The 13904-nt window shown below is 38.0% G+C and overlaps 1 protein-coding gene across 3 annotated transcripts in view; it reads right to left on the reverse strand.

The window, feature by feature from the left end:
- HUWE1 (HECT, UBA and WWE domain containing E3 ubiquitin protein ligase 1) overlaps nt 1–13904 on the reverse strand; it is a 139486-nt gene that overhangs the window by 13724 nt on the left and 111858 nt on the right. For all 3 annotated transcript variants that reach the window (XM_071677124.1, XM_071677123.1, XM_071677122.1), the window contains exons 45-51: nt 12234–12487; nt 11446–11605; nt 9651–10027; nt 7825–8344; nt 6601–6875; nt 6177–6358; nt 3334–3735 (exon numbers count right to left, since the gene is read on the reverse strand). In XM_071677124.1, coding sequence (XP_071533225.1) covers nt 3334–3735; nt 6177–6358; nt 6601–6875; nt 7825–8344; nt 9651–10027; nt 11446–11605; nt 12234–12487 — 2170 coding nt within the window. The remainder of the gene's footprint in view (nt 1–3333; nt 3736–6176; nt 6359–6600; nt 6876–7824; nt 8345–9650; nt 10028–11445; nt 11606–12233; nt 12488–13904) is intronic.

Genomic DNA, 13904 nt, shown 5'->3' on the forward strand with positions numbered 1-13904 from the left:
TCACAAGCAGCCTATGTTCACCACTACACTATTCTGACACAGTCGTTCCATGCATAATCAACCTACCATATGCCCATTTAATTTCCAGCAAATTCATTATCTTCCTTTCCTTGGCATTCACGGTCAAAAATTAAAATCCATAAAATACTATCAAAAATACATTTTCAAACGTCCCTACCTTTGCCCTTACAAACAATGATCTTTCTTACACATGCTCAATGATGCCCCTACAAATTTAAGCTCCTCTTTAATCTGTGTCTTGCTTGCCTCTTTGGTTCTGTCTACTGCAAAATTCAGTCCTAAGTACCTAAAGAACTAAATCAAAACTCACAATTAAGACAACCTTGATTTGTTTCAACCCCCTACAGTATATCATTACACTGCTTTTATTTACATTTACTTTAATCTCTCTCTCATAACACATACTAGCAAAGTCTGTCACAAGTTTTATGACCTTCTGCAGTCTGTCATAAGAGCTGTATCATTTGCAAACGGCATCTGATTCACCTCCAAATATTCTGTCAAGCTAAATATACTGCAAAACTGGTTCTATCCCTTGTTGTTAAACCTCTGCATCTACCTCCCTCCCATCCTTTTCATAAAAAAACATACTGATATCATGTCCTTGACAAAGACTCACTGCAAGCAAATCTTACTTTCCCAGTATAAACCCCTCATTGCCTTTTGCAACTATTACCAAATATACATATATAACACCTTACATAAGATGCTCCTTGTTAACCTCAACAACTGCTTCCTCTAGATCCATATATGACATGTAAGTCACCTTCTTTCTCCAAGTATTTGTTTTTTCATATTTGATTGCCATATATCTATTTCCATAGTAGCAGAAATATTTCTATTACCAAATGTATATATCCATAGCATCTGTCAGTGCTTACGAGAAACATTGTCTACCTCCCCATACATCTTCAAAGGCAATGTCATGTTTGCATTTTAGTACTTTGTTATCTTTCCTTTGGCCTTGAATATCAGCTTCAGATAGGCATGAAACTGGCAAGTTCTTGAACAACTCTAGGTCCATGTTTTGGGTCCACTGGGTTTTGAATGAGGTGAGGCACTGATAAGGTGTTACAGGAAGCAGCCACCTGATCATGTATTCTGAATGCACAGTGTGCCTATAAATCTCATGTGTAACCACATTTTCTTGCTTTCAAGAGAGAATTTGGGTTTTCTTCTTAAAAGGTGAAAGCCGTCCATCTTGAAGGACAGGTAGAAATACTATACTGCACAGAATATCCTAAAATGAAGTGACAGCCAGGAAGAGTAAAGAAGGGACATTGTTTTCTCAAGACAGCCTAAGGCACAAAGAGGTGGGCTGCTGGTGCTCACACCATTAGAAACAACAGTTTCAGTAATTAGATGTATGATGAGTTCACCCTGAGAGTGTCAAATGTTTACACTCACAATAAACCTTAGCAGAGTACTGCCCTTGAATAAATATGGGGAACAGATATTGTATATAAGGTGCTCCCACATCAACCCCATCATATGCTTCCTCCATATCCATAAATGATTCATACAAGGCACTTTTTTTTATTTCTTTCACAAATTCTTGAAAGCATACACCTCCAAATATCCTCTAACCCTCTGAAGCCATTTTGCTCCGACCTAATAAGCTTTTTTGTGCACCCTCTCATGGGCCTCTCCAATTCACCTTACCTGTTATTCCCAAAAGAATTTTATCTTGACAATCTGACCAATCAATTAACTCTATACAACAGCTGATATGAAATATACACTTGCTTTCTTTGCCTCTATCTAAAGATCCAGCTGACCACCAAGAAGTGATGAGACATCCAACCACCTGTCTCCACTCCTCTCAGCACCTTTACATTTAAAAGTCTCTCTTCAGAACACCTATCAAGTGCAACTGAATCTAATAATGTTCACTTACCATCAACCACACTTACCCATGTATACTTAAGAGTGTCCCTCTTTTTAAACCAAGTACTTTCACACAGTACCTACAATTAGCTAATTGCATAAAATTAATCATGTTCATCTGTCCCTATTTTATAGTACATATAGTGCATTAAGAACATGCTGCTTAAAAGCTCTCAAATACATAACCTCATTTTCATTATGCAAGTACACGAAAAACTTGAGAATAAGGAAAGAAATATTCAACAAGACAAACATCTCATTTCACAACTACACCTTCCCACACAATACATCTTATGCTTTTGTTCCTTTTGTGTAATCATCTGAAGTATCTCTATCCCTGAGCAATTCACTCTACATCTGTCCATCATACTTACAACCTACCTTCTCTCCTAATAATCTGGATCATACTGCCACACAAATATTTTCTAGCTCACCATCTGTCATACAACCTGCATGACTGTACTACTGTAAGAGGCTTTCCTTCATCACTTTTTCTAATGATTTTTCAATTCCGTAAATGACTCACGTTCCTATTTTCATTCTATATATTCAACTGTTTCTAAGCGTTTCTTACCTCTGTCAACCATATGCAAAAGATAGAAAAAAGTAGCTACTGCACTGTACAAGCTTTCTGCAATATCTTTACTTAACTTCTTACAATCTAACTCATTGTAATCCACCAATTCTTCTCCTTTCCATGACAAAAAATTGCAATCTGATCTTCACATGCCTTTATGTCACCTCAGATATTCCTCACCCAAACACATTCTTTCATACTTGTTTGCTGTGTCCCATTTTACCAGAGTAATGCTAGGGACAGATAAAACAGCAGTCTCATTAGCTCACATCTACTTTCTTACTGTTATGTATATTGCACTGAAGCCACAACCAAGGCCTACAGAACAAACAAATTCTGTATCTTCCCCTGACCTCTTCATATGCCATGGCTCAGCCCAAGAACAGCAATTTGCTACCATACACTTCACCACTCCAATTTACTCTATTTCATGCATATCTCTCACTTTCCTGAATATTCATGCGCCCTGGCATCTCAAATCCTCTAACTTCATTCTTCCATTTTTTTAGTTTTCCCCCCACATCTTACTACCTCCAATTCTGTCAGGTAGATCGTGTTTATCAGTTTATCTTCACCCAATCTCTCCATATGTCCAAACCAATTCAACACACCCTGGTCAGCTCTCTAAATCATACTGCACTTGCTACCACAGCTCATTCTTAAACTGCTATTCCTTTCATTATCAACCCTTCTCTCACCATGTACTGTCCTCAGGCATTTAATTTCCAAATGTTCACCCTCTTCAGTTCTTTTGCATTCAAAGTTCAAGACTTACATTGATAAAATGCTTTTGGAACTACTATAAACTGCAATTAAAACATCCTGAATACCTAAAATCTACGCCTCACCTAATACTTCATTGTCCACATCCATTGCTTCAGCAGTGGGCTGGGTACTTTCTTGTTGAGGAGCTGCTGATGCATTGGCCGCATTGTCAGCCTCTGGATTAGGTACATCTATTAATACCACCGGAAGAACATCTCTCTCACTTTGGTCTTGTGGATGTGGCTGTTGCTGTCCCTGATGCTGACTATCATTTTCATGTGGCTCATCACTGGGTGCTGTGTTCACCTGCTCCTGGTTACCTGCTGTTTCTTGGTGTTCCTGAACTACTGCATCATGCTGTTGCTGACTGCCAACTACTTCAGATGGTGCCTGATTATTTGCTGCATCTGACTGTTCTTGGCTACCTGCTGTATCTTGACTGCCATTGGTTAGTCTATCACATACGACATTACTTGGTTGAGTACCTGTTACACAAAAAAGGAGAAAAATCATTTACTTTTAAGTCTTCCCTTATGAGTAGTTTCTGTGACTGTGACTAATAAAATGAATTATGTAAATATATGTCAGTGTTTAAGTACAAGTACAAAGAACAGTAAGCCTGTTGGCCAATGATATGGTTATCTGTTGGTTTAATTCTAAGCTGGAGGTGTTATAGACATGACAGATAACAAATGAACAGTAAGAGGGCTTTCTCCTTGTCCTCCAATCCTTTTGGTAACAACATCTGGCAGTAAAACTAATGGAAGAAAGAATATGAACTGCAAGGGTAAAGCAAGAAAGGAATTTTACAGGAAAAAATGAAATGGAATACTCGTTGGCCACTGTCTGAACACCCTTCCCCAACATGTATACACCGAGTTCGTGAAATTACACCAATGCACTTTTCATTTTTTGACATGGGTTTCAAGAAAATTTTGGGTGGATGTTACATACATTCCTGCTCACAAACACACCTTACTCTTCAGATAAAAACACCAAACTGCATTCAGTAGCATCCAATCCACATCATATATTTAAGTATGTTCACCAGGCCTTTCTATCAACGCTAACATAGGCATTCTCCAGGTCCATAAATACCTTATACATATCCCTCTACATCCAAATATTTCTAAATAATCTATTCAAAGAAACATCGGGTCCACACATCCACAACTCCTTCTGAAGCTACACCCACTCCTTCTTCCCTGTCTGATACTCTGTGCCTTACACCACCATTTCTAATCATCACTCTTCCATACTATTAAACTTGCGCACTCAATAGACATACATCCCTAATTCCAGCACTCACTTTTACCCCACTTTCCTTTGTATATGGGCACTATACATGCGTTCTGTCAGTCCCATGGCACCTAAACTTAGGCCATACATCCACTAAAATGCCTGACCAACTGATCAACAGTACTGTCACCCCCTTTCTTAAGAAACTCAAATGCAATCCCACCTACTCCTGCAGTTTTGCTGCATTTCTTCTTAAGCTAGGCTTTCATTACCTCTTCTCTTCTTTACTAACTATTCATCATGACTTTCTTACTCAACACACTGTCTCAACACATACGCATCACATTTGCTATCCAAGTTCCAACACATTCAAGAATCTTTCAAAACACCTATTTCATCTTTTTATCACTTCTTCTTAACCTCCACTTCCCCATCTGCTCCCCTTACTGTCACTCCCATTTTCCTCTTTACTTGCAAACTTTATTCTATTCCTTCCAAAATATTTGCTTATTCTCCCTAAACTTTATGAATACTCTTTCAACCTATCTCTTATTTGTTCTTGTCTCAGCACCAGTAATTTTCCTCGACCTCCCGCTGCAATCTTTTGTACAATTCCCAATCACACTCCTTCACCACAAGGTATTGTCCATTCACCTCTCCTTTCTTATTCACAAGCAATTTAGCTACCTCATCCCACCACTCACTACCCTTCTTATAGGTCCACATCCTATCTTTCTGCATACCAAGCATTTAACTCACATAATTCACATAAGACACAAAAGCTACAGTCGTTCACACTTGGTCCCTAGCTGTCGTGTGTAATGCACCGAAATCACAGCTCCCTTTCCACATCTAGGCCCCACAAAACTTTCCATGGTTTACCCCAGACGCTTCACATGCCCTGGTTCAATTCATTGACAGCACGTTGATCCCAGTATACCACATCGTTCCAATTCACTATATTCCTTGCACGCCTACTGCACCCTACTGCATGTTCAGGCCCCAGTTACTCAAAATCTTTTTCACTCCATCCTTCCACCTCCAATTTGGTCTCCCACTTCTCCTCGTTCCCTCCACCTCTGACACATAATTATCCTCTTTGTCAAGCTTTCCTTACTCATTCTCTGCAAGTGACCAAACCATTTCAATACACCCTCTTCTGCTCTCTCAACCACAATCTTTTTATTACCACACAAAAATATGAGTATAAACATAAAACAAATATGAGAATTGTACTCCCTACTTTCAGGTAACTTACTCCTTGAGCTATAAATTCTTTGGAAGTACTGTGCAGTATAGTATGAAAAAAATACATACAAACATCTATTTTCCTACAATTCATATCAAACTAATTACATGATCAGCTAAATGACAGTATCATCAGACTGTCGACTCTCTTCACTATCAGTGTGAATAGTTCAACCTCCCTCCATCCATTTGTCTCTAATGTCACAGTTTACAGGTTCAAAATATTGCTAAAAATGTTCTCTTTTAAGTAGCATGGCTAAAGTGTATGAATAAATTTGGGAAAGGGGGCCTGGAATGTAACCCCTTTAACCATATAGAAGTGAATGAAACCACCTTTAGCCATCTGGATGGGAAGGATGTAAATTGATGACAAAAGCTCTGAACACATATCACAAAAAACCTAAATAATGATTAACTAATCAAATGATAATTCCCTTACCACTTCTTCTTGTACGAGATAATCTGATGGCATCTCTCAGCTGTATAATAACTTTTAGGGTACGAAGGAAGAAAGCCTGTGAAGAAGTTTTGCTGGTAAGGGCCGACATGGAAGCGAGCTGAAGTTCACACGGGGGCTTCACTTTTGTTGTTCCACTGATGACAACACATTCATGGGTAAATCTATTCAAAGAAGAATAATAGTTACACTGCATATGAAAATAATGGGCAAAACTAGTAAAAAACCAAATATGCCATATTCACTATCTTTCAATAGAACATCAAGATCAGTTAAAAGAATAACATGTCAAGAACATCTCTCAAGACATACCTCAGAAAAATGAAAACAAGAAAACCTCAAGGATCATACCTATTCAAATCACAAAAAGGTATCTTTCACATATTCACTTAACACCAAAATTTACCTATCCTGCAATACACCCTTCTTGCTTTTATCAGTAACAAGGGGCTGTTGTTCTTCCTCATGAATGGATATCGGTGGGTGTGAGGCATTATAAGCCTTCAGGTCACTTAAGAGAGCGGCAATATGAGTTGCTACCGTAGAACCCAGTGTAGCTGCACCTTGGAGAAGTAGCCGTAGCACCTGATCCCTTGCTGGTGGAGGGCCATGAGACAGGTGGAGCAACAGGGCTGTTGCATCTTCCAAACCCTCCTCAGAGCATGATTTACTTGTTAAAACCTGATTAAGAGCAAAACAAAATACCTAATAAAAGTAGGAGCTTGAGCTAAATTAACAGTGAAATGAGTATAGATAGGATAATGCTGCTTCTGTATGCATATGATAATGCCAATAAATGAGTAAATGAAATATTTAGTTAATTTGAATAACCAAAGCAAGTGAATGTGAACACAAACAGCAAAAGGATGATGATTATAACAGGAACCAGATAAACACGTGAAACAATGAGAAATCTGAGTTGCTTAAAATTTACCGAGTGTTGAGCCACTGTGCAAAGAAATGGGCTGTTTACAAATGTTTAAAAAACTGATAATTTAAGCTATCCTTTTGCATTTCATGACAGGAATGGAACAGTCTGATTGTCCTGAGATTCAAGAATATCATAAATAATTCACTGTTGAAGATGAACTACTAAGAGAATGAAATGATTGACGAATCAGTATGACAACATAGCATCTGATGAAATATAGAGTCATATCAAGACTAAACAGACAGACTTCTAAGATTTATTTTAAGCATATGATAAGGGCTGGATAAATGCCTTCAGGTAAAACAGTAAAAGGGCTGTGCGAATGAACACAAGAAAGTATGAGGCTTAAAAATGGAAAAATGAGAAAATACATTACACACAATAATCATGACATATTATCCTCCTTGGATCAATGTACTGTGGTGATCAATTGTGACATACATAGCTAGAGCAAAAAATACTATCTTGTAAAACATTCTCAACAGATACAGTAGCAAGGTCAACAAGTCTATCCCTCGGAAATGAGTTCCAAACTCTTTGCCAGCCTACAGTGGTGAGGATGAGGGCTCTAAGCTGAGCACTTATTCCTGCAAAGATGCAAGCCTAGAAGCATTTGATCCACCCTATTTAGAAGGAAACAAGTTATAGAAGATACTTATGAGTAAATACTAAAGAACCATATCTGAAAACATTACCTACCTGAATTGCTAGCTTAAGTAGGTGTTCTAAAGTTTGAGTATTTTCAATGGAGTGTTGTGAGGCATTGGAATTCTGTGTGGTAGCTGTGTCAGCAGTGTCAGGAAGCCCTAGAGAGATGAGAGCAAGAAGTCGAAGCAGCCTATCTGTAAGGAGTGAAGACCTGCGCACGACAGGATGAGCCAACTGTTGTATGAGCTGGCCAAGTGCTGATGCTTCAAGACTAGTAACACGCTGCTCTTCTTCACTACCACCACCTGCACTAGAGTGTGTTCTGGGGAGGCCCTTTCCCTTCCGGGACACACTAATTGAGTCTAATTTCACAAGTAATTCCCAAAAGTCTGTACATTCACTAGCTTGATTTGATGATGATCCTTTGGAGTTTTTACTTATAGCACCTGTGGCTGTTCCGCTGCCAGGTTTTTTCACTTCACTTTTATTATCATCTGATTCTTTACCCTGGTGTGGTAGGAAGTGGCTCGGAAAACTCTTGGCCAATGAGATCAAGGTGTCTAGTGCATGTCTGTAAAAAATATAAAATGGGATACATGACTTATTCAAAATGCTAAACTTAAAATGCAAATGTCAATGTGTAAATATTAGTCTGCAATTTCTACATTCATTAGGTCCTACCTCTTGAACTTTTCTACTATTACAAAAGTACCTACCAACATTACCTCCACTCCAAATTTTCATGGGGTGTATTAAGTAAGTACATATAGCCAATAGAATTAATCATATATACCCTAAATCTATTTCCAGTGAGTTAATATCAATCATATAACTTTTAAACTTCCATGTCCTGTTTGAATTCATCCCTCGGCTCATTCCATGACTTTGATAATACAGAAATCGTGTCACAAAAATGTTAGCAAGTTTCTTAGCCTTTTGCTATACCCTCTGGTTACTCTTTCTTTTCATCTTTACAAAACTGTCCACAGTCAACACTGTAAAACTGGTTATGACATTCTTAACAGAGATGTGGTTATAAATTGAGTATGATTCAGGGAGCTGAAAAATATGTAATGAAATGTTTCAAACATATGGAAACAAATTACATGTATATATAAACATTCTATCCCTGGGGACAGGGTAGAAAGAATACTGTCTATGTATCCGCCACATATTGTAGAAGGCAACTAAGAAAGGCTGGAATGGAAATGGATATCCTTCCTTCCTGTATTTCTCTCCAAAAGGATGAACAGAAGGAAGTCAAATGAAAATCTTTTTTCCTCTAAGGCTCAGTCATCTGTTCAGGACACTTCCTTACTCACGTGGGAAATAGCGAACAAGTATGAAAAAAGAAAAGAAAATATAAATCATTACATAAATAAATATGCCTAATACTTATGCTTCATGAGGTCAGCCTTCTACTAAAGACTCATCTACTTTCAGGGTGCAAGTGAGTCAAACAAATATACATATAGATAGAGATGAACAGTTTTCTAACATCACCCTTCAAGTCTCCAAATGCATATTTCTCCATTTACAATTTTCACTGATGTACATTTAGACAATCTAGCCTTTACACTCTATCACGCGAAGTTATTTCTCTGTTTCTCTGTTTTGATACACAGTCTTATCTACACAACTAAAATCATTAGAGACAATTCTGATTACCAGTATTTGCAAAACTGTACATTATGACTTTCCTCCCTCATGCAATGACAGGCTTCTTTTCTAGGTAACCTCATTTTCCCTTGCTGCATCTATATCCAAAATCTCTGATTCTGTCTAAAGTATATATGCTTAAGAACTTATAAATTGCCTTCTGAAGTCATTCATATCTAACTTACAACACCAAGCATGGATGTCGTCATTGAACTGACCTGCACACTAGTGGAGCTGCTTGAGGATGAATATTAACAGCTGTAGTTAATGCTGCTGCTGAAGTGCGTTTCCCTGTCTGCTGAGTGCGCTGAATCTGGAAGATACTTGCCCGACAACCAAGAGCAGCATCCATGCTCATACTAAGCCAAGAGGGTGCAACAGGGGAACGAGATTCACTGCGCCAAACCGGAGTTGATGACAGAGGTGTAGGGTCTACTCTCCCACCAATAGTCATTTTCTTACTGCCACCTTTACTTAAAGGGTCAGGTGTGACTAGAGGTAAGCTTGGCATTGGCATATCACTACTACTGCCTCCAACACGGTTATTACCAAACTGACCCTGGTCACCACATCGCTCTAAAATTGACAACAGTGCCTGCAACAGCAAATATCATAAAATCAACATTAAATGCATTGGTGGATGAATGAAAGTGAAGAAATGGCTGAATGCAATAAGGTTAAAAATGCTCCAAGTTGTATGACAATAAAGAGTAATAAAGAGATGGTGTACCAAGAATGTAAAACTTCTTTGTTTGCATAAACAGGTAATCATACCAACATTCCTTTCTGAATGAAAGAGGAATTTTACAACAAACTTCTGAAGAGGAATATATTTTTCATTTGGTCGTCTAAAATATTCAAATCTAAATGCTAAGACTACAATATCTTAATCTGAATAAATGGTGAGCATTTTTAAGATATACAGGTTCTTAATTTGTATTAAAAGATCTTTTTTAAGAAGTGTATGTATAATTTTCCACATTGAAGAAATCTAGCTTTGGGTCATTAAGCCTGACATACAATGAGATTACCCCTGGCATTTAATATACTTAGAGAGAGAGCAAAATTCTTACAAGTGATGAGAAAGTGTGTATTATATTGAGGTTGGTAGATGGGAATTGGGAGGTGAGTTAATTGCTGTCTGCAGATGACACAGCCTTAATGGCACACTACAAAGAGAAATCCCAGAAGCCTCTGACAAAGTTTGGGAAAAAGTATTAAAACAAAGTTAAAAGTAAGGAAATGAAGCACAGCTGTGGGATAAGATAAGATGATTTGTAAGTTTGGATGGGGAGGGTTTACAGGATGCGGAAAACTTTAGGTACCTAAGAGAGGCTATAACAGTAGATGGAACCATGGGCAGCAAAGTGGGTAACAGGGAAGGAAAGGGGACTAAAATTCTGGGAGAACTAAGGCATACAAGGAGGGAGAGGTCAGTGTCTGTTAGGCAAAGAAAGCTATCTCTGAAGGTACAGTAGTCTTGACACTATTGTATGGATAACAGTCAGGCACTGAATACAAAGAAATGAAAGAAAGTGGATGTGTTAAGAATGAAAAGCCTGAAGACAGTATATGGTATGAGGAGGGCTGAGAGAGGTTTGGTAGTGAGCAAAGTCTGATCAACTAAAAGGATCTGTATATCAGAACTGTGAGGGGGAGGGGATAATGGGAAGCCTAAGAAAGAGATGGAAAGATAGGGAGAAGAAGGCTTTGGGAGTATTAGCACCTGAACATTCAGAAATGAAATTAAATGGATCAGTGTGATATACAGGGGGTGTTGTTCTGTCCGTGAGTTGAATCATGGCATATGAAAGGCAACAGTAAACAAAGGTACACTCTGTTGGGCATGAGTGTGGATGGTAGGCTTTACTTTTGGTACAAACTACATGACAGCTAGTATGTAGATGTGTGCAAATGAGGCTGTTGTTTGTCTGCTTCATATGCTGCCTTGCTAAGGCAGAAAAAACAATTAAATACATGCAACTTGGTAATAAACCTATCCTGACTATTTACCTTGATAACCCAATCCCTGGTAGGTGCATGGTGACACAAATAACGAAGTACTCGATGTAGTCGACCAGTGTTCAACTTGGGTTCATCCACGAAAAGAAGAACTAAAAGGCAAGTCATAGCCTCATGGTCCAGTAGTTGACGGCCACGTGGCTTGCTGCTGCTGTAAGGAGATAACAAACTCACCTTCAGCAGCACATAAAAAGGGGATAGATAGCATATTTTATCATACATCCTAATATCTTCCCTATATACCCATCCCTTGCTATATGTGAGATCATTATATGTGATATAACTATTCAGTGAAAAACCTACATCTATCAGTCCCTTCTTTACATATGACCCAGCTCAATACAAGTGTGCATTTTTGTGACAGCAATAACAGTCCTGTATGTCCCACACAAAAGACTCTGTGCTAATCAGAACTGTAAATCACTGTTATCACGCTCGTAACAGCCACCACTTCAATGTGCTTTATGCATTCTTCTAAACAATATCCTTACACATATCAACATTCCATAGTAAATTGTTTCCAGTTGTTGCCTCTAGTCTATGGAGAAACTTAAAAGACTCAAATAATGTTGAATGTACTAAGATATGACCTATCTGTTGAGGTACGTGAGGATGTCACTAGGAAGAAGAATACAGAAGTGTTATGATGTCACCAGGTTTGTTTGAGCATTTATCATGAAAAATCAACATGACATGTGAGGCTGATTATTTCCTCTGCATTTCCTAACTTTCACACCACTGTGTATTATTCTACAGGGAAAATGAAAATCTTGTCTTACGTAGTCGTCACTTGTTGGCCACTTGATGAGGGTCGGAGATTCCAGCTGGTTGACCAACTTGATGAATGCATGAGACGTGAACCAATACGAGCTGTGTTGCGTAGAATTGATGAAAGGGAGGTACCAGAACGGCTGAACATATGTTCATGTACGTGTCGATTGCGCTCCTCGCGCTGCCGACGAAGTGTCTGAGCTTCCTGAGCTAACTCTGGGGGAAGTGCTGCAAACTGTGAATCCTCCAAGTCTGCTAAAATCTGAAAACAAGATAAAGTGACTAGATGCCTACAGTAGTTATAATGTAGTTGTAAAGTGGTGAACAAAAAGGAAATGGGGTAGATAATATGCAAGTCATATTTCTAATATTGTACAGTAAACACATGACTTGCTTTACATTCAAGACACAACAAGATAGAATTTGGAAAATAATAATTTGGACATGAAGGGGTGGTATGATACATGGAAAAAAGGGTAAACTCATCAATGGAAAAATAAATAAAATGATAAAATTCTGTTTCAGTGAAATAATAAGTTAATAAGCATGAAAAGCTTCAAGTGAATACTAGTGGTTTGAATTGGTTAAAATGAACAAAAAAGAACTAGCATTTTCAGAGGTGGCTTCATATTTCATAAAAAGCCAAAAATGAAAATGTAACAAATCTAAGAAAGCAAGAGCTATAATATCACAGATTATAAGAGCAGATTAACATCAAGATGCATGAATATACATAAAATTTATGCAACTAGTAATGATTATATTCAATAATCAATAAAAAAAAAACAGCCAAAGAAGGCCTTTTGTTTTTTACTTAAATGCTTCTCCCTATTTGAAAAAGGGGATACAAACAATCACCTTACTAGCAATTTATCCAATCTCCAGACATCATTCATAAGATACTGAAAACTGTACCTTTCCTCCAAAGCTAAATTCTGTGATATAGTTTGACCACTTCAAATACTCTGTCAGCTTACTGACAACAAATCACCTCTAATATACCACATCAGCATAATTCACTTCATCCCAAAGCAAGCCTCTCACCCTCCTGTGTCTTAATGCTCTTATACCTGGAAGCCTCCTTTACTCAATCTGTTTCGCCTTAGTTTACTTCTCAATTTTCTTGTTTATACATAATCTCTGCGGGACTAATTTCTACAAAACAGTCCTATTGTTAAACACGACATTCCTAAAGGCTCCTTCAGCAGAAGGCTGCACTACTTCCAGTAACATGGAAATATAGAGTCCTTTGAAGTGAAAGGTTCTTTGACGAGAATGTTCCTTTGAAGTAAAAGGTTCTTTGACGAGAATGTACTCACAATGATACAGTCTTGGAAAAGGTGACTTTTCATACATGGTGTAACCTCTTGCAGGCAAAGCCCATCAATTCTAGGCACAGAGAAATAATGCATGGTGAAAGAAAGAATTACATACTTTGCCTATGACATTAGAGTGAGCAAAATCAAATGATCAGATGATCATAAAAAGACTTAAATATAGTCTAAACTTAGGTGGTGAACCTAAAGGAGTTCAACAAAGATAAAAATGAGCAAAAAGGTCACTGAAAGATCAACAATTCATTGATGACACCATATGAATGCCCAAGAAAAGTGAAAAAGTGAAAGAGGTATCTAAGATCAAGGAATCATCAAAAACAAGAAATCAGAATCCATAAAACA

This window comes from Panulirus ornatus, chromosome 24, assembly GCF_036320965.1.
Source record: "Panulirus ornatus isolate Po-2019 chromosome 24, ASM3632096v1, whole genome shotgun sequence".
NCBI lineage: Eukaryota > Metazoa > Arthropoda > Malacostraca > Decapoda > Palinuridae > Panulirus > Panulirus ornatus.